The sequence below is a fragment of the Mauremys reevesii genome, linkage group 22, assembly GCF_016161935.1.
Source record: "Mauremys reevesii isolate NIE-2019 linkage group 22, ASM1616193v1, whole genome shotgun sequence".
NCBI lineage: Eukaryota > Metazoa > Chordata > Testudines > Geoemydidae > Mauremys > Mauremys reevesii.
The window spans coordinates 21,678,383-21,702,024 of record NC_052644.1 but is presented as its reverse complement, the minus strand read 5'-3'; the positions used below and the strand labels follow the sequence as shown (position 1 = coordinate 21,702,024).

The window sequence follows — 23,642 nt, the reverse complement described above, 5'->3', positions numbered from 1 at the left end:
ATAAGTTTGGATTAATTTCGTTCTGTAGACGTACCCTTAGCCAATTCCAATGTCTCATTCCTGCTTTCTCTGAGCCTTTTCAAGCACCAAGCAGGGGCAGAGAGACGCCTGTGCTCAGGGAGGGCTGAGAACCAGGCAGCTCAGCTCATGGGGGTCAGAGGGACAGGACCCCCCCTACCCTGGTCCCTAAAGCCCAGCCCTGGTGGGAAAGGAGGGTGCCCCCTGATGACCCCCCGCACCCACTGTAGCAGTGCACCCTGCTGAGCCCCCGCCCCGCTCCCCACAGCCCAGCGCCCCCCGGGCCCAGCCCTGCCAGCGGTGCTAGCGAGTCTGGTGCTCTGGGCAGCACCTGGGGCCCGAACCCCGGCCGTGAAGCGGCGCGAGCCCAGAGATCCTGACGCATCTTTTGGTCCCTCTTTTGCGGCCAGACACGTCCCGGCTCCACTCGCCCGAGAGAGGCCAATGGCTGCAGCCGGCGCGCCGGAGCCGGCGCAGGAACCCAGCTGCAGACAGGAAACGCGTCAGCCGGGCGTCCCCGCTTGTGCAGCTCCGGGTCTGAATGTCGGGGGGCCTGGAGGTGCCAGGATGCTGTTGAGACGCAGGACACCCCCTGTCTGCACTGAGCGGGGCTGCGAAAAGCATCAGGAACCCCCCCCGGCGAATGGGGGTGAGTAACACCCCCCCCCCCCGACCAGTGGTGACATTTCCACACATCTAGCTCCGGCCCGGGCGCTGGCTCAGGAAGCTGTGGCAGGATGTCACCGCTGCAGAGCAGCTCGCTCGCGCGGCAGTGGGCAACCTGACCCGGGGAACAGAGATGGGGGTGAGGGGAGGACGGGGCCGGGGCCCTGAGAGCTGGGGGAGGAGGCTTGGAGCCTGACGGCTGGTGAGTGTGAAGGGGAGTCGCCCCATTGCCAGAACAGGGGCGAGAACCCAGGAGTCCTGGCTCCCAGCCCCTGCTCTGAGCGCTGTGGGACTGGGCGGGGCTGGCGCTGGCCTGGCTCGACTTCCCCAAACCGTCCGTCCAGGGATGGCGAGAGGCATCTTGCAGCCGGGCCCACGGACCCAGGGCTGGGACCTCGGCTGCAGGCCCATGGGGAGGGCAGGGGGCGTCACCCTGGCTCAGCCCCCAGATCCCACCCGGCCCCACACTCCTCCGCCAGGGGCTACTTCCTTCCACCTCTTCTGCCTCCATTTCCTCCCTGCGTCCCCTCCTCCTCCTCCATCTCCACCCTTCCTCTGTTCCCTCCCTCTCCATCTCCACCCTTCCTACATCCCCCCCCTCCCCTTCCATTCCTATGACCCTCACATCTCTCTGTGCCCCCCCGCCGGATGCCCCCAGGGTGCAGGCTGTGCCCCCCCCACCGGCTCAGGTGCTGGGAGGGGGCTCATGGGTAACCAGAGGGCATTGCCCCAGCACCAGGGGGCACTGGGCTGCAGGAAGTGGGGCGGGGGCTCGGTAGAGGGCACCCTCCCCTCACAGTCAGTGCTCTCTGTTACCTATGGCAGCCCCCTCCTGCCCCAGTGACCCCCCGTTCCCCACCACTGCTCACCAGGACTCCTGGGTTCTCACCCCGGCTCTGGGAGGGGAGTGGGAACTAGAGGTTAGAGAACGGGGCAGGCTGGGAGCCAGGCCTCCTGGGTTCTCTCCCCGGGGGGGGGCTCCGGAGCCGGCCGGCGGGGCACCCGCAGCGCAGGCGGGGGGAGTGGGGGGGAGACACTGTTGCTCTGACTGTTCTCGCCTGCCCCTGGGTTGGATGGTGGCTGAAGGGGCCGATCCGGGGTCAAGCAGTGGCTCTGCTCCCCCCCAACAACACGTGTCCTGCTGGAGCTGGAGTCACCTGCCCCCGCGGCTGGGCTGGGGCGGGGGGGCAGCGTGGGGGCGGGGGGCTGCTGGCTTCCAGAGGCCTGTTGGGACGAGACGGCACTGGGCCAGGAAGAGCCCTCCCCTTCTCCTCTAACCACCCCATCCATCCTCCCCTTTCCTCCCACCTCTGTTCCTCCCCTTTCCCTTCTATTCACCCTCTTCCCCCAGGCTCGGATCTCCGTTCCTCATCACCGCTGGGAGCTATTACTGCCCCGGACTCCTGGGTCCCCTTCTGGCAGCACCGCTGGCTCAGCCTCTACCTGCTGGCCATCATGACCTTCTCCTTCCTCATGCACCTACACAGCCGGTTCCTCACCACAAGACAGAGTCTCCCCTCCCTGAACACAACGAAGGGGTCTCCAGCCACGCCCCCCACCACAACCCCCGCCACGGAGCGCGGCATGTGGACCGTGAACTCCGTCGGGCGCCTGGGGAACCAGATGGGGGAATACGCCACCCTCTACGCCCTGGCCAAGATGAACGGGCGCCAGGCCTACATCCTCCCGGAGATGCACCAGCAGCTGGCGCCGCTCTTCCGCATCACCCTGCCCGTGCTCTCCAGCGACATGGTCCAGGACATCCCGTGGAAGGACTATGAGCTCCATGACTGGATGTCGGAGGAGTACAGGCACATCGAGGGGAAATACGTCTGGCTCACGGGCACCCCCTGCTCCTGGACCTTCTACCACCACCTCCGGCAGGAGCTCCTCCAGGAATTCTCCTTCCACGACCACGTGAAGGAGGAGGCCAACCGGTACCTGGCTGGGCTGCGCGGGCAGCGCCGGAACGTGACCTACGTGGGCATCCACGTCCGGAGGGGGGACTACGTCCACGAGATGCCCACGTTCTGGAAGGGGGTGGTGGCGGACAAGGCCTACCTGGAGAAGGCCATGGGCTACTTCCGGGCCAAGTACCAGGAGCCGGTCTTCGTGGTGACCAGCAACGGGATGGAGTGGTGCCGGGAGAACATCGATGCCTCGCGGGGGGACGTGTATTTCTCGGGGGACGGGAAGGAGTCGTCGCCGGGGAGGGACTTTGCTCTCTTGGCCCATTGCAACCACACGATCATGACCATCGGGACCTTCGGCATCTGGGCCGGTTACCTGGCTGGGGGGGGAGACCATCTACTTGGCCAACTACACCCTCCCCGACTCTCCCTTCCTCCGGGTCTTCAAGCCCTGGGCCGCCTTCCTGCCCGAGTGGATCGGGATCGACGCCGATCTCTCCCCGCTGCGCAGTGGGACGACTGGCTAAAGGAGCTCAGCCAGTGGCCACAGGCTGCCAACAGGATCCACCCACCAGGACTCGGCTGGTTGGTGGAGGACTGGGCACCTGGGACTCCTGGCTGATGCCGGCTGCGCTGGGGAGATCGGGGGAGATTGGAGCTGGGCTGGTGGGGTTCAGAGCCCCACGCGGAGCAGCCAGTGACCTACATTGGACAACTTCTCATGGGAGTCTCGAGTGATGGGACCATCTCTGTCCTGAATGGTTAGAGCGGAGGAGAGTGGGGGCTGGGAGCCAGGGCTCCTGGGTTCTAGTCCAACTCCGGGAGGTGAGTGGGGTCTGTGACGGGTTGTCGTCCCCCCCACAGGTGGCACCTGATGTACTGGGGCACCACTGAGCCCACCTGTTCCCCCAGCCTGGGGTCCCTTACACCATCCTGCTGAGCCAGGGCCAGCTCTAGGTTTTTTGCTGCCCCAAGCAAAATAAAATTTGGCTGCCTCCCACCCCAGCTCTGGCCTCCCCCTTCCCGCACCCCCCTACTGCCCCAGCCCTGGGCTCTCTCCCCCGCAACCTGCACCCTCTGGCACCCCAGCCCTGGGCTCACACACACCCCGTGCTGCACCAGTCAGCAAGTGGCGTAGTGCTTAAATCGAGATCGCAATCCTGGGTTAAAGGCATTGTGGATGCAATTCGACATTATTGGCCTCTGGGAGCTATCCCAGAATGCTCCCTTGTGACCGCTCTGGACCACACTCTCAACTCCGATGCACTAGCCAGGTGGGTGGGAAAAGCCCCGGGAACTTTAGAATTTCATTTCCTGTTTGGTCACCATCAGCACAGTCCACCATCACAGGTGACCATGCAGAGTCCACCATCCCAGGAGATCATGCAGTCCCGGATTCGCAGACGAGCTCCAGCATGGTCCGAACGGGAGGTCCTGGATCTCATTGCATGCTGGGGAGCCGAGTCTGTTATGGCAGAGCTACGTTCCAAAAAAAGGAACGCAAATACCTGCGCTAAAGTCTCCAGGGCCATGACGGAAAGAGGCTACTCCAGGGACACAGAGCCGCGTCGTACAAAAATCAAGGCGCTCGGGCAAGCGTAGCAAAAAGCCAGGGAGGCGAACGGAGTCCCGCAAAGCATGACAGGGACACGAGGAGAGGAGGGACGCGCGCGATGAGAGCAGGCAGGACGCTATGGTCAGGCTCATGGGGGAGCAAACTGACCTGCTGCACTCTCTGGTGGATCTAATGCGGGAAAGGCAGCAAGACCCCAGACTGGCGCTGCAGCCCCTGTATAATCAAACTCCCTCCTCCCCAAGTTCCACACCTCCTCACCCAGACGCCCAAGAACACGAGCGGGAGGTTACGGAGACCCACACACTCAACCCCAGAGGATCGCCCAAGCAGCAGAAAACTGGCAGATGCAAACTTTTGATTTGGTTTCTGGACTTGTCCTTCCCTCCTCCACCCCGCTAACCCAGTACCCCCCCAACCCCCCTCCCCGGTCTACCTTCTGATTTCTCTCAACGTGCTGTGCAACAAATAATAAAGAACGGTTTTTAAACAATTTTGACTTTATTTCCTTTCCTTTCCCTGTATATAGGGGGCGGGTAACTTCAAGAGAAACAAACACAACTGTCACACCGTACCCTGGCCAGTCATGAAACCGGCTTTCAAAGCTTCTCTGATGTGCAGCGTGTGCTGCTGCGCTCTTCTAATCGCCCTGTTGTCTGGCTGTGCGAAATTGGCCACGAGGTGAGTTGCCTCAACCTCCCACCCCGCCATAAACGTCTCCCCCTTACTCTCACAGAGATTGTGAAGCACACAACAAGCAGCAATTACAATTGAAATATTGGTTGTGCTGAGATCTCACCGAGTCAGTGAACTGCGCCAGCGCGCGTTCAATCGGCCAAAAGCACATTCTACACTTAGACTATCAGGGTTGGAAGGGACCTCAGGAGGTCATCTAGTCTAATCCCCTGCTCAAAGTAGGACCAATCCCCAGACAGATTTACAATGGTGAAAACTGCAGCGGAGATCTGAGCGGGCTCCATGCTTGCCGCGCAATGGCGCCTGCACGGGTAATCCTGGAAAAAGGGCGCGAAACGTAGGAGAGCTGTTCGGTTCAAGATGGCCGATAAAAGGCGGGAAATCGTTGTCTTCTGCAGCTTCCACGGGAGCCCAGGACCGACAACATAAGAACAGCAGAACGGCCATACTGGGTCAGACCAAAGGTCCATCCAGCCCAGTGTCCTGTCTGCCCACAGTGGCCAATGCCAGGTGCCCCAGAGGGAGTGAACCCAACAGGCAATGATCAAGTGATCTCTCTCCTGCCATCCATCTCCACCATCTGACAGAGGCCAGGGACACCATTCCTTACCCGTCCTGGCTAATAGCCATTGATGGACTTAACCTCCGTGAATTTATCCAGTTCCCTTTTAAACCCTGTTCTAGTCCCAGCCTAACAACCTCCTCAGGCAAGGAGCTCCACAGGCTGCCTGTGCGCTGCGTGAAGAAGAACTTCCTTTCGTTTGTTTTAAACCTGCTGCCCATTCATTTCATTTGGTGGCCCCTAGTTCTTGTATTATGGGAACCAGTAAATAACTTTTCCTTCTTCACTTTCTCCACATCACTCATGATTTTAGAGACCTCTGCCATATCCCCCCTTCGGCTCCTCTTTTCCAACATGGAGACGTTAGCTAGCGAGGGTTAGAGAGAGCAGAGTTTGCGGCAGAAGCTGTGGGCTCAGTTCACGATGGCCGAAAAACGGCAGGGAATTGTTGCCTTCTGTAGCTTCCACGGGAGCCCAGGACCGACAACATGGAGAAATTAGCTAGCGACGCAAGAGCGGGAGAGCAGAGTCTGCGGCGGAAGCTGTGCTGCTCGGTTCACGGTAGCCGAGAAAAGGCAGGAAATGGTTAGATAAAAGAGTAGACTGAAGCCCCCTCGCACGTCCTCGCGGCTTTCTTAGTACCAGGAGACAGGCGGTGAACCGTACTGCACCGTCCGCTGGCAGCATGGCGTCCGCCGTAGCTGTCCCGGAGGCAGGAGCGGGTGACGACACACACCCAGAAACACCCGCGAGAATGTTTTTGCCCCATCATGCACTGGGCGCTTAACCCACAATTCCGGTGGGCGGCGGGGACTGCGGGAACCGTGGGATGGCTTCCCACAATGCACCGCGCCGCCATTCAACGCTGGCCTCGGTAGTGTGGATGCACTCCGCCAAATTCACGCACTTCAGTGGGGACACACAACACCCAACGTATAAAATGGCTTCCGAAAATTCGCAAATAAGTTTGGATTAATTTCGTTCTGTAGACGTACCCTTAGCCAATTCCAATGTCTCATTCCTGTTTTCTCTGAGCCTTTTCAAGCACCAAGCAGGGGCAGAGAGACGCCTGTGCTCAGGGAGGGCTGAGAACCAGGCAGCTCAGTTCATGGGGGTCAGAGGGACAGGACCCCCCCTACCCTGGTCCCTAAAGCCCAGCCCTGGTGGGAAAGGAGGGTGCCCCCTGCTGACCCCCCACCCACTGCAGCAGTGCACCCTGCTGAGCCCCCGCCCCGCTCCCCACAGCCCAGCGCCCCCTGGGGCCAGCCCTGCTAGCCAGTCTGGTGCTCTGGGCAGGACCTGGGGCCCGAATCCTGGCCGTGAAGCGGCGCGAGCCCAGAGATCCTGACGCATCTTTTGGTCCCTCCTTTGCGGCCAGACGCGTCCCGAGAGAGGCCAATGGCTGCAGCCGGCGCAGGAACCCAGCTGGAGACAGGAAATGCGTCAGCCGGGCGTCCCCACGTTTGCGGCTCCGGGTATGAATGTCGGGGGGCCCGGAAGTGCCAGGACCCTGTTGAGACACAGGACACCCCCTGTCTGCACTGAGCGGGGCTGCGAAAAGCATCAAGAACCCCCCCCCCGGCGAATGGGGGTGAGTAACAACCCCCAACCAGTGGTGACATTTCCACCCATCTAGCTCCGGCCCGGGCGCTGGCTCAGGAAGCTGTGGCAGGATGTCACCGCTGCAGAGCAGCTCGCTCGCGCGGCAGCGGGCGACCTGACCCGGGGAACAGAGATGAGGGTGGGGGAGGACGGGGACGGGGCCCTGAGAGCTGGGGGAGAAGGGTTGGAGCCCGACGGCTGGTGGGTGTGAAGGGGAGTCGCCCCATTGCCAGAACCAGGGCGAGAACCCAGGAGTCCTGGCTCCCAGCCCCCCCTGCTCTGAGCGCTGTGGGACCGGGGCGGGGGCTGGCGCTGGCCTGGCTCCACTTCCCCAAACCGTCCATCCGGGGGTGGCGAGAGGCCTGGTGCAGCCGGGCCCATGGACCCCGGGTTGGGACCTCGGCTGCAGGCCCGGGGGGAGAGCAGGGGGCGTCACCCTGGCTCAGCCCCCAGATCCCATCCGGCCCCACACTCCTCCGCCAGGGGCTACTTCCTTCCGCCTCTTCTGCCTCCATTTCCCCCTCCCTGTGTCCCCTCCCCTCCCCCTCCATCTCCACCCTTCCTCTGTTCCCTCCCACTCCATCTCCACCCTTCCTACATCCCCTCCCCCTACCTTTCCATCCCTATGACCCTCACATCTCTCTGTGCCCCCCCTGCCTGATGCCCCCTGGGTGCCGGCTGTGGCCCCCCCGACTGCTCTGGTTCTGGAAGGGGGCCAATGGGTACCCAGAGGGCATTGCCCCAGCACCAGGGGGAGCTGGCCTGCAGGAAGTGGGGCAGGGGGCTCGGTAGGGGGCACTCTCCCCTCTCAGTCAGTGCTCTCTGTTACCTATGGCAGCCCCCTCCTGCCCCAGTGACCCCCCGTTCCCCACCACTGCTCACCAGGACTCCTGGGTTCTCTCCCGGGCTCTGGGAGGGGAATGGGGTCCAGTGGTTAGAGCGAGGGGGGGGGGATGGGAGCCAGGACTCCTAGGTTCTCTCTCAGCAGGGGGGGCTGCGGATCAGGCCTGAGGGGCACCAGCAGAGCTGACAGGGGAAGGGGGGGAGACACTGTTGCTCTGACTGTTCTCGCCTGCCCCTGGGTTGGATTGTGGCTGAAGGGGCCGATCTGGGGTCAAGCGGTGGCTCTGCTCCCCCCGACAACACGCGTCCTGCTGGAGCTGGAGTCACCTGCCCCCATGGCTGGGCTGGGGCAGGGGGGGGCACCATGGGGGCGGGGGGCTGCTGGCAGCCAGAGGCCTTTTGGGAACAGAGGGAACTGGGCCAGGAAGAGCCCCTTCCCCTTCTCCTCTAACCAGCCCCTCATCAACCCTCCCCCCTTTGTTCCCCTCCCCCCTTTCCCTTCTATTCACCCTCTTCCCCCAGGCTGGGATCTCCGTCCCTCATCACCGCTGGGAGCTATTACTGCCCCGGACTCCTGGGTCTCCTTCCGGCCACTCCCCAAGCTGACCCTCGGCCTGCTGGCCATCCTGACCTTCTCCTTCCTCATCCACCTAAGTACCGGTTCCCCACCACAAGACAGAGTCTCCCCTCCCTGAACACAACGAAGGGGTCTCCAGCCACGCCCCCCACCACAACCCCCACCACGGGGCGCGGCATGTGGACCGTGAACTCCGTCGGGCGCCTGGGGAACCAGATGGGGGAATACGCCACCCTCTACGCCCTGGCCAAGATGAACGGGCGCCAGGCCTACATCCTCCCGGAGATGCACCAGCAGCTGGCGCCGCTCTTCCGCATCACCCTGCCCGTGCTCTCCAGATTCGGGGCTTGGAGTTTCCCATGGAGGAACTATGAGCTCCACAATTGGATGTCGGAGGAGTACAGGCACATCGAGGGGAAATACGTCCGGCTCACGAGCACCCCCTGCTCCTGGACCTTCTACCACCACCTCCGGCAGGAGATCCTCCAGGAATTCTCCTTCCACGACCACGTCAAGGAGGAGGCCAACCGGTACCTGGCCGGGCTGCGCGGGCAGCGCCGGAACGTGACCTACGTGGGCGTCCACGTCCGGAGGGGGGACTACGTCCAGGTGATGACCCAGAAATGGAAGGGGGTGGTGGCGGACAAGGCCTACCTGGAGAAGGCCATGGGCTACTTCCGGGCCAAGTACCAGGAGCCGGTCTTCGTGGTGACCAGCAACGGGATGGAGTGGTGCCGGGAGAACATCGACGCCTCGCGGGGGGACGTGTATTTCTCGGGGGATGGGATGGAGTCATCACCGGGGAGGGACTTTGCTCTCTTGGCCCATTGCAACCACACGATCATGACCATCGGGACCTTCGGCTTCTGGGCCAGTTACCTGGCTGGCGGGGAGACCGTCTACTTGGCCAACTACACCCTCCCCGACTCTCCCTTCCTCCGGGTCTTCAAGCCTGAGGCCGCCTTCCTGCCCGAGTGGATCGGGATCGATGCCGATCTCTCCCCGCTGCGCAGTGGTACGACTGGCTAAAGGAGCTCAGCCAGTGGCTACAGGCTGCCAACAGGATCCACCCACCAGGACTTGGCTGGTTGGCGGAGGACTGGGCACCTGGGACGCCTGGCTGGTTTGGGCTGCACTGGGGAGATCGGAGCTGGGCTGGTGGGGTTCAGAGCCCCACACGGAGCAGCCAGTCACCTACATTGGACAACTTCTCATGGGAGTCTCGAGTGATGGGACCATCTCTGTCTGTTGAACGGTTGGAGTGGGGGGTGGGAGCCAGGACTCCTGGGTTCTAGTCCAGCTCCGGGAGGTGAGTGGGGTCTGTGACGGGTTGTCATCTCCTCCACAGGTGCCACCTGATGTACTGGGGCACCACTGAGCCCACGTGTTCCACCAGCCTGGGGTCCCTTACACCATCCTGCTGAGCCAGGGCCAGCTCTAGGTTTTTTGCTGCCCCAAGCAAAATAAAATTTGTCTGCCTCCCACCCCAGCCCTGGCCTCCCCCTTCCCGCAGCCCCCTGCTGCCCCAGCCCTGGGCTCTCTCCCCCCCAACCTGCACCCTCTGGCACCCCAGTCCTGGGTTCACACACTCCCCGTGCTGCACCACCTCGGCAAGTGGCGTAGTGCTTAAATCGAGATCGCAATCCTGGGTTAAAGGCATTGTGGATGCAATTCGACATTATTGGCCTCTGGGAGCTATCCCAGAATGCTCCCTTGTGACCGCTCTGGACCACACTCTCAACTCCGATGCACTAGCCAGGTGGGTGGGAAAAGCCCCGGGAACTTTAGAATTTCATTTCCTGTTTGGTCACCATCAGCACAGTCCACCATCACAGGTGACTATGCAGAGTCCACCATCCCAGGAGATCACGCAGTCCCGGATTCGCAGACGAGCTCCAGCATGGTCCGAACGGGAGGTCCTGGATCTCATCGCATGCTGGGGAGCCGAGTCTGTTATGGCAGAGCTACGTTCCAAAAAAAGGAACGCAAATACCTGCGCTAAAGTCTCCAGGGCCATGACGGAAAGAGGCTACTCCAGGGACACAGAGCCGCGTCGTACAAAAATCAAGGCGCTCGGGCAAGCGTAGCAAAAAGCCAGGGAGACGAACGGAGTCCCGCAAAGCATGACAGGAACACGAGGAGAGGAGGGACGCGCGCGATGAGAGCAGGCGGGATGCTATGGTCAAGCTCATGGGGGAGCAAACTGACCTGCTGCACTCTCTGGTGGATCTAATGCGGGAAAGGCAGCAAGACCCCAGACTGGCGCTGCAGCCCCTGTACAACCGCCCTCCCTCCTCCCCAAGTTCCACACCTCCTCACCCAGACGCCCAAGAACACGAGCGGGGAGGTTACGGGGACCCACACACTCAACCCCAGAGGATCGCCCAAGCAGCAGAAAACTGGCAGATGCAAACTTTTGATTTGGTTTCTGGACTTGTGTCACGGAGTGTAGGGGAGTCAGGCCCTGCACCCCCGGGCTCCCTGCCGATTCACCAGGACTCTCAGCCAGCCAGTAAAGCAGAAGGTTTATTTAGACGACAGGAACACAGTCCAACACAGGTCTTGCAGGCACAGATAATAGGATCCCCCCCTGTCAGGTCCATCTTGGGACCCCATAACCCCCATCGGGGATCAGAGCCCTCTCTCCCTGCTTCCCCTCTGTTCCCAGCCAGCTCCCGTCTGCCCAACCCCCTCCGGCCCCTCCCCTCTGCTCAGCTTCTTTCCCGGCCCAGGAGGTCACCTGACCCCTTTGTCTCCAACACCTTTAGACGCACCTTTGCAGGGAGGGGCCGGGCCATCAGTTGCTAGGAGACAGAGTGTCAGGCATTTGCTGCATGGACTTTTGCTGCTAGATACTTAGGATCTGTACCCAGCCCCCAGTACGAACAGTCCCACTTCGTCACACCTTGTCCTTCCCTCCTCCTCCACCCCCCTAACCCAGTACCCACCCCCCCACACCTCCGGTCTACCTTCTGATTTCTCTCAATGTGCTGTGCAACAAATAATAAAGAACGGTTTTTAAACAATTTTGACTTTATTTCCTTTCCCTGTATATAGGGGGCGGGTAACTTCAAGAGAAACAAACACAACTGTCACACCGTACCCTGGCCAGTCATGAAACCGGCTTTCAAAGCTTCTCTGATGTGCAGCGTGTGCTGCTGCGCTCTTCTAATCGCCCTGTTGTCTGGCTGTGCGAAATTTCCCACGAGGTGAGTTGCCTCAACCTCCCACCCCGCCATAAACGTCTCCCCCTTACTCTCACAGAGATTGTGAAGCACACAACAAGCAGCAACTACAATTGAAATATTGGTTGTGCTGAGATCTAACCGAGTCAGTGAACTGCGCCAGCGCGCGTTCAATCGTCCAAAAGCACATTCTACACTTAGACTATCAGGGTTGGAAGGGACCTCAGGAGGTCATCTAGTCTAATCCCCTGCTCAAAGTAGGACCAATCCCCAGACAGATTTACAATGGTGAAAACTGCAGCGGAGATCTGAGCGGGCTCCATGCTTGCCGCGCAATGGCGCCTGCATGGGTAATCCTGGAAAAAGGGCGCGAAACGTAGGAGAGCTGTTCGGTTCAAGATGGCCGATAAAAGGCGGGAAATGGTTGTCTTCTGCAGCTTCCACGGGAGCCCAGGACCAACAACATAAGAACAGCAGAACGGCCGTACTGGGTCAGACCAAAGGTCCATCCAGCCCAGTGTCCTGTCTGCCCACAGTGGCCAATGCCAGGTGCCCCAGAGGGAGTGAACCCAACAGGCAATGATCAAGTGATCTCTCTCCTGCCATCCATCTCCACCATCTGACAGAGGCCAGGGACACCATTCCTTACCTAGCCTGGCTAATAGCCATTGATGGACTTAACCTCCGTGAATTTATCCAGTTCCCTTTTAAACCCTGTTACAGTCCCAGCCTAACAACCTCCTCAGGCAAGGAGCTCCACAGGCTGCCTGTGCGCTGTGTGAAGACGAACTTCCTTTGATTTCTTTTAAACCTGCTGCCCATTCATTTCATTTGGTGGCCCCTAGTTCTTGTATTATGGGAACCAGTAAATAACTTTTCCTTCTTCACTTTCTCCACATCACTCATGATTTTAGAGACCTCTGTCATATCCCCCCTTCGGCTCCTCTTTTCCAACATGGAGACGTTAGCTAGCGAGGGTTAGAGAGAGCAGAGTTTGCGGCGGAAGCTGTGGGCTCAGTTCACGGTGGCCGATAAACAGCAGGGAATTGTTGCCTTCTGTAGCTTCCACGGGAACCCAGGACCGACAACATGGAGAAATTAGCTAGCGACGCAAGAGCGGGAGAGCAGAGTCTGCGGCGGAAGCTGTGCTGCTTGGTTCACGGTAGCCGAGAAAAGGCAGGAAATGGTTAGATAAAAGAGTAGACTGAATCCCCCTCGCACGTCCTCGCGGCTTTCTTGGTACCAGGAGACAGGCGGTGAACCGTACTGCACCGTCCGCTGGCAGCATGGCGTCCGCCGTAGCTTTCCCGGAGGGAGGAGCGGGTGACGACACACACCCAGAAACACCCGCGAGAATGTTTTTGCCCCATCATGCACTGGGAGCTTCACCCACAATTCCGGTGGGCGGCGGGGACTGCGGGAACCGTGGGATGGCTTCCCACAATGCACCGCGCCGCCATTCGACGCTGGCCTTGGTAGTGTGGACGCACCCCGCCGAATTCACGTGCTTTAGTGGGGACACACAACACCCAATGTACAAAATCGCTTCCGAAAATTCGCATGGAATAAGTTTGGATTAATTTCGTTCTGTAGACGTACCCTTAGCCAATTCCAATGTCTCATTCCTGCTTTCTCTGAGCCTTTTCAAGCACCAAGCAGGGGCAGAGAGACGCCTGTGCTCAGGGAGGGCTGAGAACCAGGCAGCTCAGCTCATGGGGGTCAGAGGGACAGGACCCCCCCTACCCTGGTCCCTAAAGCCCAGCCCTGGTGGGAAAGGAGGGTGCCCCCTGCTGACCCCCCGCACCCACTGTAGCAGTGCACCCTGCTGAGCCCCCGCCCCGCTCCCCACAGCCCAGCGCCCCCCGGGCCCAGCCCTGCCAGCGGTGCTAGCCAGTCTGGTGCTCTGGGCAGCACCTGGGGCCCGAACCCCGGCCGTGAAGCGGCGCGAGCCCAGAGATCCTGACGCATCTTTTGGTCCCTCTTTTGCGGCCAGACGCGTCCCGGCTCCACTCGCCCGAGAGAGGCCAATGGCTGCAGCCGGCGCGCCGGAGCCGGCGCAGGAACCCAGCTGCAGACAGGAAACGCGTCAGCCGGGCGTCCCCGCTTGTGCGGCTCCGGGTCTGAATGTCGGGGGGCCTGGAGGGGCCAGGATGCTGTTGAGACGCGGGACACCCCCTGTCTGCACTGAGCGGGGCTGCGAAAAGCATCAGGAACCCCCCCCGGCGAATGGGGGTGAGTAACATCCCCCAACCAATGGTGACATTTCCACCCATCTAGCTCCGGCCCGGGCGCTGGCTCAGGAAGCTGTGGCAGGATGTCACCGCTGCAGAGCAGCTCGCTCGCGCGGCAGTGGGCAACCTGACCCGGGGAACAGAGATGGGGGTGAGGGGAGGACGGGGCCGGGGCCCTGAGAGCTGGGGGAGGAGGCTTGGAGCCTGACGGCTGGTGAGTGTGAAGGGGAGTCGCCCCATTGCCAGAACCGGGGCGAGAACCCAGGAGTCCTGGCTCCCAGCCCCCCCTGCTCTGAGCGCTGTGGGACCGGGGCGGGGGCTGGCGCTGGCCTGGCTCGACTTCCCCAAACCGTCCGTCCAGGGATGGCGAGAGGCATCTTGCAGCCGGGCCCACGGACCCAGGGCTGGGACCTCGGCTGCAGGCCCATGGGGAGGGCAGGGGGCGTCACCCTGGCTCAGCCCCCAGATCCCACCCGGCCCCACACTCCTCCGCCAGGGGCTACTTCCTTCCACCTCTTCTGCCTCCATTTCCCCCTCCCTGCGTCCCCTCCCCTCCCCCTCCATCTCCACCCTTCCTCTGTTCCCTCCCTCTCCATCTCCACCCTTCCTACATCCCCCCCTCCCCTTCCATTCCTATGACCCTCACATCTCTCTGTGCCCCCCCGCCTGATGCCCCCTGGGTGCAGGCTGTGCCCCCCCCAACTGCTCAGGTTCTGGGAGGGGGCTAATGGGTAACCAGAGGGCATTGCCCCAGCACCAGGGGGCACTGGGCTGCAGGAAGTGGGGCGGGGGCTCGGTAGAGGGCACCCTCCCCTCACAGTCAGTGCTCTCTGTTACCTATGGCAGCCCCCTCCTGCCCCAGTGACCCCCCGTTCCCCACCACTGCTCACCAGGACTCCTGGGTTCTCACCCCGGCTCTGGGAGGGGAGTGGGAACTAGAGGTTAGAGAACGGGGCAGGCTGGGAGCCAGGACTCCTGGGTTCTCTCTCAGTGGGGGGGCTACGGATCAGGCCTGAGGGGCACCAGCAGAGCAGGCGGGGGGGAGTGGGGGGGAGACACTGTTGCTCTGACTGTTCTCGCCTGCCCCTGGGTTGGATGGTGGCTGAAGGGGCCGATCCGGGGTCAAGCGGTGGCTCTGCTCCCCCCCCGACAACACGCGTCCTGCTGGAGCTGGGGTCACCTGCCCCCGCGGCTGGGCTGGGGCGGGAGGGGGCAGCGTGGGGACGGGGAGGTGCTGGCTTCCAGAGGCCTTTTGGGAACAGAGGGAACTGGGCCAGGAAGAGCCCCTCCCCCTTCTCCTCTAACCACCCCCCCATCCATCCTCCCCCCTTTCCTCCCACCTCTGTTCCCCTCCCCCCTTTCCCTTCTATTCACCCTCTTCCCCCAGGCTCGGATCTCCGTTCCTCATCACCGCTGGGAGCTATTACTGCCCCGGACTCCTGGGTCCCCTTCTGGCAGCACCGCTGGCTCAGCCTCTACCTGCTGGCCATCCTGACCTTCTCCTTCCTCATCCACCTACACAGCCGGTTCCTCACCACAAGACAGAGTCTCCCCTCCCTGAACACAACGAAGGGGTCTCCAGCCACGCCCCCCACCACAACCCCCGCCACGGAGTCGGGCATGTGGACCGTGAACTCCGTCGGGCGCCTGGGGAACCAGATGGGGGAATACGCCACCCTCTACGCCCTGGCCAAGATGAACGGGCGCCAGGCCTACATCCTCCCGGAGATGCACCAGCAGCTGGCGCCGCTCTTCCGCATCACCCTGCCCGTGCTCTCCAGCAACGTGGTCCAGGACATCCCGTGGAAGGACTATGAGCTCCACGACTGGATGTCGGAGGAGTACAGGCACATCGAGGGGAAATACGTGCGGCTCACGAGCACCCCCTGCTCCTGGACCTTCTACCACCACCTCCGGCAGGAGCTCCTCCAGGAATTCTCCTTCCACGACCACGTCAAGGAGGAGGCCAACCGGTACCTGGCCGGGCTGCGCGGGCAGCGCCGGAACGTGACCTACGTGGGCGTCCACGTCCGGAGGGGGGACTACGTCTGGGTGATGCCCCAGGTCTGGAAGGGGGTGGTGGCAGACAAGGCCTACCTGGAGAAGGCCATGGGCTACTTCCGGGCCAAGTACCAGGAGCCGGTCTTCGTGGTGACCAGCAACGGGATGGAGTGGTGCCGGGAGAACATCGACGCCTCGCGGGGGGACGTGTATTTCGGGGATGGGAAGGAGTCGCCGGGAGGACTTTGCTCTCTTGGCCCATTGCAACCACATGATCATGACCATCGGGACCTTCGGCTTCTGGGCCGGTTACCTGGCTGGGGGGGAGACCATCTACTTGGCCAACTACACCCTCCCCGACTCTCCCTTCCTCAAGATCTTCAAGCCTGCGGCCGCCTTCCTGCCTGAGTGGATCGGGATCGACGCCGATCTCTCCCCGCTGCGCAGTGGGACGACTGGCTAAAGGAGCTCAGCCAGTGGCCACAGGCTGCCAACAGGATCCACCCACCAGGACTCGGCTGGTTGGTGGAGGACTGGGCACCTGGGACCCCTGGCTGATGCCGGCTGCGCTGGGGAGATCGGGGGAGATTGGAGCTGGGCTGGTGGGGTTCAGAGCCCCACACGGAGCAGCCAGTGACCTACATCAGACAACTTCTCATGGGAGTCTCGAGTGATGGGATCGCCTCTGTCTGTTGAATGGTTAGAGCGGAGGAGAGTGGGGGGTGAGAGCCAGGACTCCTGGGTTCTAGTCCAGCTCCGGGAGGTGAGTGGGGTCTGTGACGGGTTGTCGTCCCCCTCACAGGTGCCACCTGATGTACTGGGGCACCACTGAGCCCACCTGTTCCACCAGCCTGGGCTCCCTTGCGCTGTCCTGCTGAGCCAGGGCCAGCTCTAGGTGTTTTGCCGCCCCAAGCAAAATAAAATTTGTCTGCCTCCCACCCCAGGCCTGGCCTCTCCGTTCCCGCACCCCCCTGCTGCCCCAGCCCTGGGCTCTCTCCCCCGCAACCTGCACCCTCTGGCACCCCAGCCCTGGGCTCACACACACCCCGTGCTGCACCAGTCAGCAAGTGGCGTAGTGCTTAAATCGAGATCGCAATCCTGAGTTAAAGGCATTGTGGATGCAATTCGACATTATTGGCCTCTGGGAGCTATCCCAGAATGCTCCCTTGTGACCGCTCTGGACCACACTCTCAACTCCGATGCACTAGCCAGGTGGGTGGGAAAAGCCCCGGGAACTTTAGAATTTCATTTCCTGTTTGGTCACCATCAGCACAGTCCACCATCACAGGTGACTATGCAGAGTCCACCATCACAGGTGACCATGCAGAGTCCACCATCCCAGGAGATCATGCAGTCCCGGATTCGCAGACGAGCTCCAGCATGGTCCGAACGGGAGGTCCTGGATCTCATTGCATGCTGGGGAGCCGAGTCTGTTATGGCAGAGCTACGTTCCAAAAAAAGGAACGCAAATACCTGCGCTAAAGTCTCCAGGGCCATGACGGAAAGAGGCTACTCCAGGGACACAGAGCCGCGTCGTACAAAAATCAAGGCGCTCGGGCAAGCGTAGCAAAAAGCCAGGGAGGCGAACGGAGTCCCGCAAAGCATGACAGGGACACGAGGAGAGGAGGGACGCGCGCGATGAGAGCAGGCGGGATGCTATGGTCAAGCTCATGGGGGAGCAAACTGACCTGCTGCACTCTCTGGTGGATCTAATGCGGGAAAGGCAGCAAGACCCCAGACTGGCGCTGCAGCCCCTGTATAATCAAACTCCCTCCTCCCCAAGTTCCACACCTCCTCACCCAGACGCCCAAGAACACGAGCGGGGAGGTTACGGGGACCCACACACTCAACCCCAGAGGATCGCCCAAGCAGCAGAAAACTGGCAGATGCAAACTTTTGATTTGGTTTCTGGACTTGTGTCACGGAGTGTAGGGGAGTCAGGTCCTGCACCCCCGGGCTCCCTGCCGATTCACCAGGACTCTCAGCCAGCCAGTAAAGCAGAAGGTTTATTTAGACGACAGGAACACAGTCCAACACAGGTCTTGCAGGCACAGATAACAGGATCCCCCCCTGTCAGGTCCATCTTGGGACCCCATAACCCCCATCGGGGATCAGAGCCCTTTCTCCCTGCTTCCCCTCTGTTCCCAGCCAACTCCCATCTGCCCAACCCCCACCAGCCCCTCCCCTCTGCTCAGCTTCTTTCCCGGCCCAGGAGGTCACCTGACCCCTTTGTCTCCAACACCTTTAGACGCACCTTTGGAGGGAGGGGCCGGGCCATCCGTTGCTAGGAGACAGAGTGTCAAGCATTTGCTGCTAGATACTTAGGATCTGTACCCAGCCCCCAGTACGAACAGTCCCACTTCGTCACACCTTGTCCTTCCCTCCTCCTCCACCCCCCTAACCCAGTACCCCCCCACACACCTCCGGTCTACCTTCTGATTTCTCTCAATGTGCTGTGCAACAAATAATAAAGAACGGTTTTTAAACAATTTTGACTTTATTTCCTTTCCTTTCCCTGTATATAGGGGGCGGGTAACTTCAAGAGAAACAAACACAACTGTCACACCGTACCCTGGCCAGTCATGAAACCGGCTTTCAAAGCTTCTCTGATGTGCAGCGTGTGCTGCTGCGCTCTTCTAATCGCCCTGTTGTCTGGCTGTGCGAAATTTCCCACGAGGTGAGTTGCCTCAACCTCCCACCCTGCCATAAACGTCTCCCCCTTACTCTCACAGAGATTGTGAAGCACACAACAAGCAGCAATTACAATTGAAATATTGGTTGTGCTGAGATCTAACCGAGTCAGTGAACTGCGCCAGCGCGCGTTCAATCGGCCAAAAGCACATTCTACACTTAGACTATCAGGGTTGGAAGGGACCTCAGGAGGTCATCTAGTCTAATCCCCTGCTCAAAGTAGGACCAATCCCCAGACAGATTTACAATGGTGAAAACTGCAGCGGAGATCTGAGCGGGCTCCATGCTTGCCGCGCAATGGCGCCTGCACGGGTAATCCTGGAAAAAGGGCGCGAAACGTAGGAGAGCTGTTCGGTTCAAGATGGCCGATAAAAGGCGGGAAATGGTTGTCTTCTGCAGCTTCCACGGGAGCCCAGGACCGACAACATAAGAACAGCAGAACGGCCGTACTGGGTCAGACCAAAGGTCCATCCAGCCCAGTGTCCTGTCTGCCCACAGTGGCCAATGCCAGGTGCCCCAGAGGGAGTGAACCCAACAGGCAATGATCAAGTGATCTCTCTCCTGCCATCCATCTCCACCATCTGACAGAGGCCAGGGACACCATTCCTTACCCGTCCTGGCTAATAGCCATTGATGGACTTAACCTCCGTGAATTTATCCAGTTCCCTTTTAAACCCTGTTACAGTCCCAGCCTTCACAACCTCCTCAGGCAAGGAGCTCCACAGGCTGCCTGTGCGCTGCGTGAAGAAGAACTTCCTTTCGTTTGTTTTAAACCTGCTGCCCATTCATTTCATTTGGTGGCCCCTAGTTCTTGTATTATGGGAACCAGTAAATAACTTTTCCTTCTTCACTTTCTCCACATCACTCATGATTTTAGAGACCTCTGTCATATCCCCCCTTCGGCTCCTCTTTTCCAACATGGAGACGTTAGCTACCGAGGGTTAGAGAGAGCAGAGTTTGCGGCGGAAGCTGTGGGCTCAGTTCACGGTGGCCGATAAACAGCAGGGAATTGTTGCCTTCTGTAGCCTCCACGGGAGCCCAGGACCGACAACATGGAGAAATTAGCTAGCGACGCAAGAGCGGGAGAGCAGAGTCTGCGGCGGAAGCTGTGCTGCTCGGTTCACGGTAGCCGAGAAAAGGCAGGAAATGGTTAGATAAAAGAGTAGCCTGAATCCCCCTCGCACGTCCTCGCGGCTTTCCTAGTACCAGGAGACAGGCGGTGAACCGTACTGCACCGTCCGCTGGCAGCATGGCGTCCGCCGTAGCTGTCCTGGAGGGAGGAGCGGGTGACGACGCACACCCAGAAACACCCACGAGAATGTTTTTGCCCCATCATGCACTGGGCGCTTAACCCACAATTCCGGTGGGCGGCGGGGACTGCGGGAACCGTGGGATGGCTTCCCACAATGCACCGCGCCGCCATTCGACGCTGGCCTCGGTAGTGTGGACGCACCCCGCCGAATTCACACGCTTTAGTGGGGACACACAACACCCAACGTATAAAATGGCTTCCGAAAATTCGCATGGAATAAGTTCGGATTAATTTCGTTCTGTAGACGTACCCTTAGCCAATTCCAATCTCTCATTCCTGTTTTCTCTGAGCCTTTTCAAGCACCAAGCAGGGGCAGAGAGACGCCTGTGCTCAGGGAGGGCTGAGAACCAGGCAGCTCAGCTCATGGGGGTCAGAGGGACAGGACCCCCCCTACCCTGGTCCCTAAAGCCCAGCCCTGGTGGGAAAGGAGGGTGCCCCTGCTGACCCCCCCGCCCACTGCAGCAGTGCACCCTGCTGGACCCCGCCCCGCTCCCCGCAGCCCAGCACCCCCTGCTGGCCCCCCGCCCCGCTCCCCACAGCCCAGCGCCCCCTGGGGCCAGCCCTGCCAGCGGTGCTAGCCAGTCTGGTGCTCTGGGCAGGACCTGGGGCCCGAATCCTGGCCGTGAAGCGGCGCGAGCCCAGAGATCCTGACGCATCTTTTGGTCCCTCCTTTGCGGCCAGACGCGTCCCGAGAGAGGCCAATGGCTGCAGCCGGCGCAGGAACCCAGCTGGAGACAGGAAATGCGTCAGCCGGGCGTCCCCACGTTTGCGGCTCCGGGTATGAATGTCGGGGGGCCCGGAAGTGCCAGGACCCTGTTGAGACGCAGGACACCCCCTGTCTGCACTGAGCGGGGCTGCGAAAAGCATCAAGAACCCCCCCCCCCGGCGAATGGGGGTGAGTAACAACCCCCAACCAGTGGTGACATTTCCACCCATCTAGCTCCGGCCCAGGCGCTGGCTCAGGAAGCTGTGGCAGGATGTCACCGCTGCAGAGCAGCTCGCTCGCGCAGCAGCGGGCGACCTGACCGGGGAACAGAGATGGTGGTGGGGGAGGACGGGGCCGGGGCCCTGAGAGCTGGGGGAGGAGGGTTGGAGCCTGACGGCTGGCGGGTGTGAAGGGGAGTCGCCCCATTGCCAGAACCGGGGCGAGAACCCAGGAATCCTGGCTCCCAGCCCCCGCTGCTCTGAGCGCTGTGGGACCGGGGCGGGGGCTGGCGCTGGCCTGGCTCGACTTCCCAAACCGTCCTTCCGGGGCTGGCGAGAGGCCTGGTGCAGCCGGGCCCACGGACCCAGGGCTGGGACCTCGGCCGCAGGCCCGGGGGGAGGGCAGGGGGCGTCACCCTGGCTCAGCCCCCAGATCCCATCCGGCCCCACACTCCTCTGCCAGGGGCTACTTCCTTCCACCTCTTCTGCCTCCATTTCCCCCTCCCTGCGTCCCCTCCCCTCCCCCTCCATCTCCACCCTTCCTGCATCCCCTCCCCCTCCATCTCCACCCTTCCTACATCCCCTCCCCCTACCTTTCCATTCCTATGACCCTCACATCTCTCTGTACCCCCCCGCCTGATGCCCCCTGGGTGCCGGCTGTGGCCCCCCCAACTGCTCAGGTTCTGGGAGGGGGCTAATGGGTAACCAGAGGGCATTGCCCCAGCACCAGGGGGCGCTGGGCTGCAGGAAGTGGGGTGGGGGCTCGGTAGGGGGCACCCTCCCCTCTCAGTCAGTGCTCTCTGTTACCTATGGCAGCCCCCTCCTGCCCCAGTGACCCCCCGTTCCCCACCACTGCTCACCAGGACTCCTGGGTTCTCTCCCGGGCTCTGGGAGGGGAATGGGGTCCAGTGGTTAGAGCGAGGGGGGGGAGGATGGGAGCCAGGACTCCTAGGTTCTCTCTCAGCAGGGGGGCTGCGGATCAGGCCTGAGGGGCACCAGCAGAGCAGGCCGGGGGAGGGGGGGAGACATTGTTGCTCTGACTGTTCTCGCCTGCCCCTGGGTTGGATTGTGGCTGAAGGGGCCGATCCGGGGTCAAGCGGTGGCTCTGCTCCCCCCCGACAACACGCGTCCTGCCGGAGCTGGGGTCACCTGCCCCCGCAGCTGGGCTGGGGCGGGGGGGCAGCGTGGGGGCAGGGGGCTACTGACAGCCAGAGGCCTTTTGGGAACAGAGGTAACTGGGTCAGGAAGAGCCCCTCCCCCTTCTCCTCTAACCCCCCCCATTCATCACCCCCCTTTCCTCCCACCCCTGTTCCCCTCCCCCAGGCTGGGATCTCCTTCCCTCATCACCGCTGGGAGCCATGACGGCCCCGGACTCCTGGGTCTCCTTCCGGCCGCTCCTCAAGCTGACCCTCGGCCTGCTGGCCATCATGACCTTCTCCTTCCTCATCCACCTACGCACCCGGTTCCCCACTTCGAACGCCACGGAGCGCGGCATGTGGACCGTGAACTCCGCCGGGCGCCTGGGGAACCAGATGGGGGAATACGCCACCCTCTACGCCCTGGCCAAGATGAACGGGCGCCAGGCCTACATCCTCCCGGAGATGCACCAGCAGCTGGCGCCGCTCTTCCGCATCACCCTGCCCGTGCTCTCCAGATTCGGGGCTTGGAGTATCCTATGGAGGAACTATGAGCTCCACGACTGGATGTCGGAGGAGTACAGGCACATCGAGGGGAAATACGTCTGGCTCACGGGCTACCCCTGCTCCTGGACCTTCTACCACCACCTCCGGCAGGAGATCCTCCAGGAATTCTCCTTCCACGACCACGTCAAGGAGGAGGCCAACCGGTACCTGGCCGGGCTGCGTGGGCAGCGCCGGAACGTGACCTACGTGGGCGTCCACGTCCGGAGGGGAGACTACGTCTGGGTAATGACCAAGAAATGGAAGGGGGTGGTGGCGGACAAGGCCTACCTGGAGAAGGCCATGGGCTACTTCCGGGCCAAGTACCAGGAGCCGGTCTTCGTGGTGACCAGCAACGGGATGGAGTGGTGCCGGGAGAACATCGACGCCTCGCGGGGGGACGTGTATTTCTCGGGGGACGGGAAGGAGTCGTCGCCAGGGAGGGATTTCGCTCTCTTGGTCCATTGCAACCACACGATCATGACCATCGGGACCCTCGGCATCTGGGCTGGTTACCTGGCTGGGGGGGAGACCATCTACTTGGCCAACTACACCCTCCCCGACTCTCCCTTCCTTGAGATCTTCAAACCTGCGGCCACCTTCCTACCCGAGTGGATCGGGATCGACGCCGATCTCTCCCCGCTGCAGAGTGGGACGACTGGCTAAAGGAGCTCAGCCGGTGGCCACTGGCTCCCAACGGGATCAACCTCCCAGAACTTAGCCGGTCGGCCAAGGAGCTGGGGGGTGGGGGGAGCTGATGGGGGCTGCTGATGTATTACTGCTGATGTGGCAATGTACAGTGGTCAGTTCTGGCTCCTTCTCAGGCTCAGGTTGGCCACCCCTGGGGGTCTGGCCTGTAGCCCACTTTGCTCCAGTGGGTTAGAACAGGGGGGCTGGGAGCCAGGACTCCTGGGTTCTCTCCCTGCTCTGGGAGGGGAGTGGGTCTTGTGGTTAGAGCGGGGGGGCTGGGAGCCAGGACTGCTGGGTTCTCTCCCTGCTCTGGGAGGGGAGTGGGTCTTGTGGTTAGAGCAGGGGGAGGCTGGGAGCCAGGACTCCTGGGTTCTCTCCCCAGCTTGGGGAGGGGAGCGGGGAAGAGGATCGGGGCAGACGCGCGAGGACTGGGTGTGTGCCAAGCCTGTAACACGGAGGTGGGTTGGCAAACCACGATCATT

At 61.5% G+C, this 23,642-nt stretch overlaps 1 protein-coding gene and 3 pseudogenes across 1 annotated transcript; all 4 read left to right on the top strand.

The window, feature by feature from the left end:
• The first annotated feature begins 540 nt into the window (after positions 1 to 540).
• LOC120388299 lies at positions 541 to 3,176 on the top strand (annotated as a pseudogene).
• A 3,661-nt stretch (positions 3,177 to 6,837) lies between these two features.
• LOC120388294 lies at positions 6,838 to 10,179 on the top strand (annotated as a pseudogene).
• A 3,577-nt stretch (positions 10,180 to 13,756) lies between these two features.
• Positions 13,757 to 16,683, top strand: LOC120388296 (annotated as a pseudogene).
• A 3,899-nt stretch (positions 16,684 to 20,582) lies between these two features.
• Positions 20,583 to 23,403, top strand: LOC120388297 (galactoside alpha-(1,2)-fucosyltransferase 2-like). Its single transcript, XM_039510069.1, has 2 exons — positions 20,583 to 20,762; positions 22,115 to 23,403. Exons 1-2 carry the CDS (start codon positions 20,609 to 20,611, stop codon positions 23,134 to 23,136), a joined length of 1,176 nt encoding a protein of 391 aa, XP_039366003.1. The 5' UTR covers positions 20,583 to 20,608; the 3' UTR covers positions 23,137 to 23,403.
• The last annotated feature ends 239 nt before the right edge of the window (positions 23,404 to 23,642 follow it).

Bases quoted from the DNA above. Each gene is read 5' to 3' on its own strand.
- LOC120388297 (XM_039510069.1), top strand. From the start codon at position 20,609: ATGCGTCAGCCGGGCGTCCCCACGTTTGCGGCTCCGGGTATGAATGTC. The intron at 20,763-22,114 runs GTGAGTAACAAC...CCCCTCCCCCAG, and splicing joins CCCCCCCCCGGCGAATGGGG to GCTGGGATCTCCTTCCCTCA.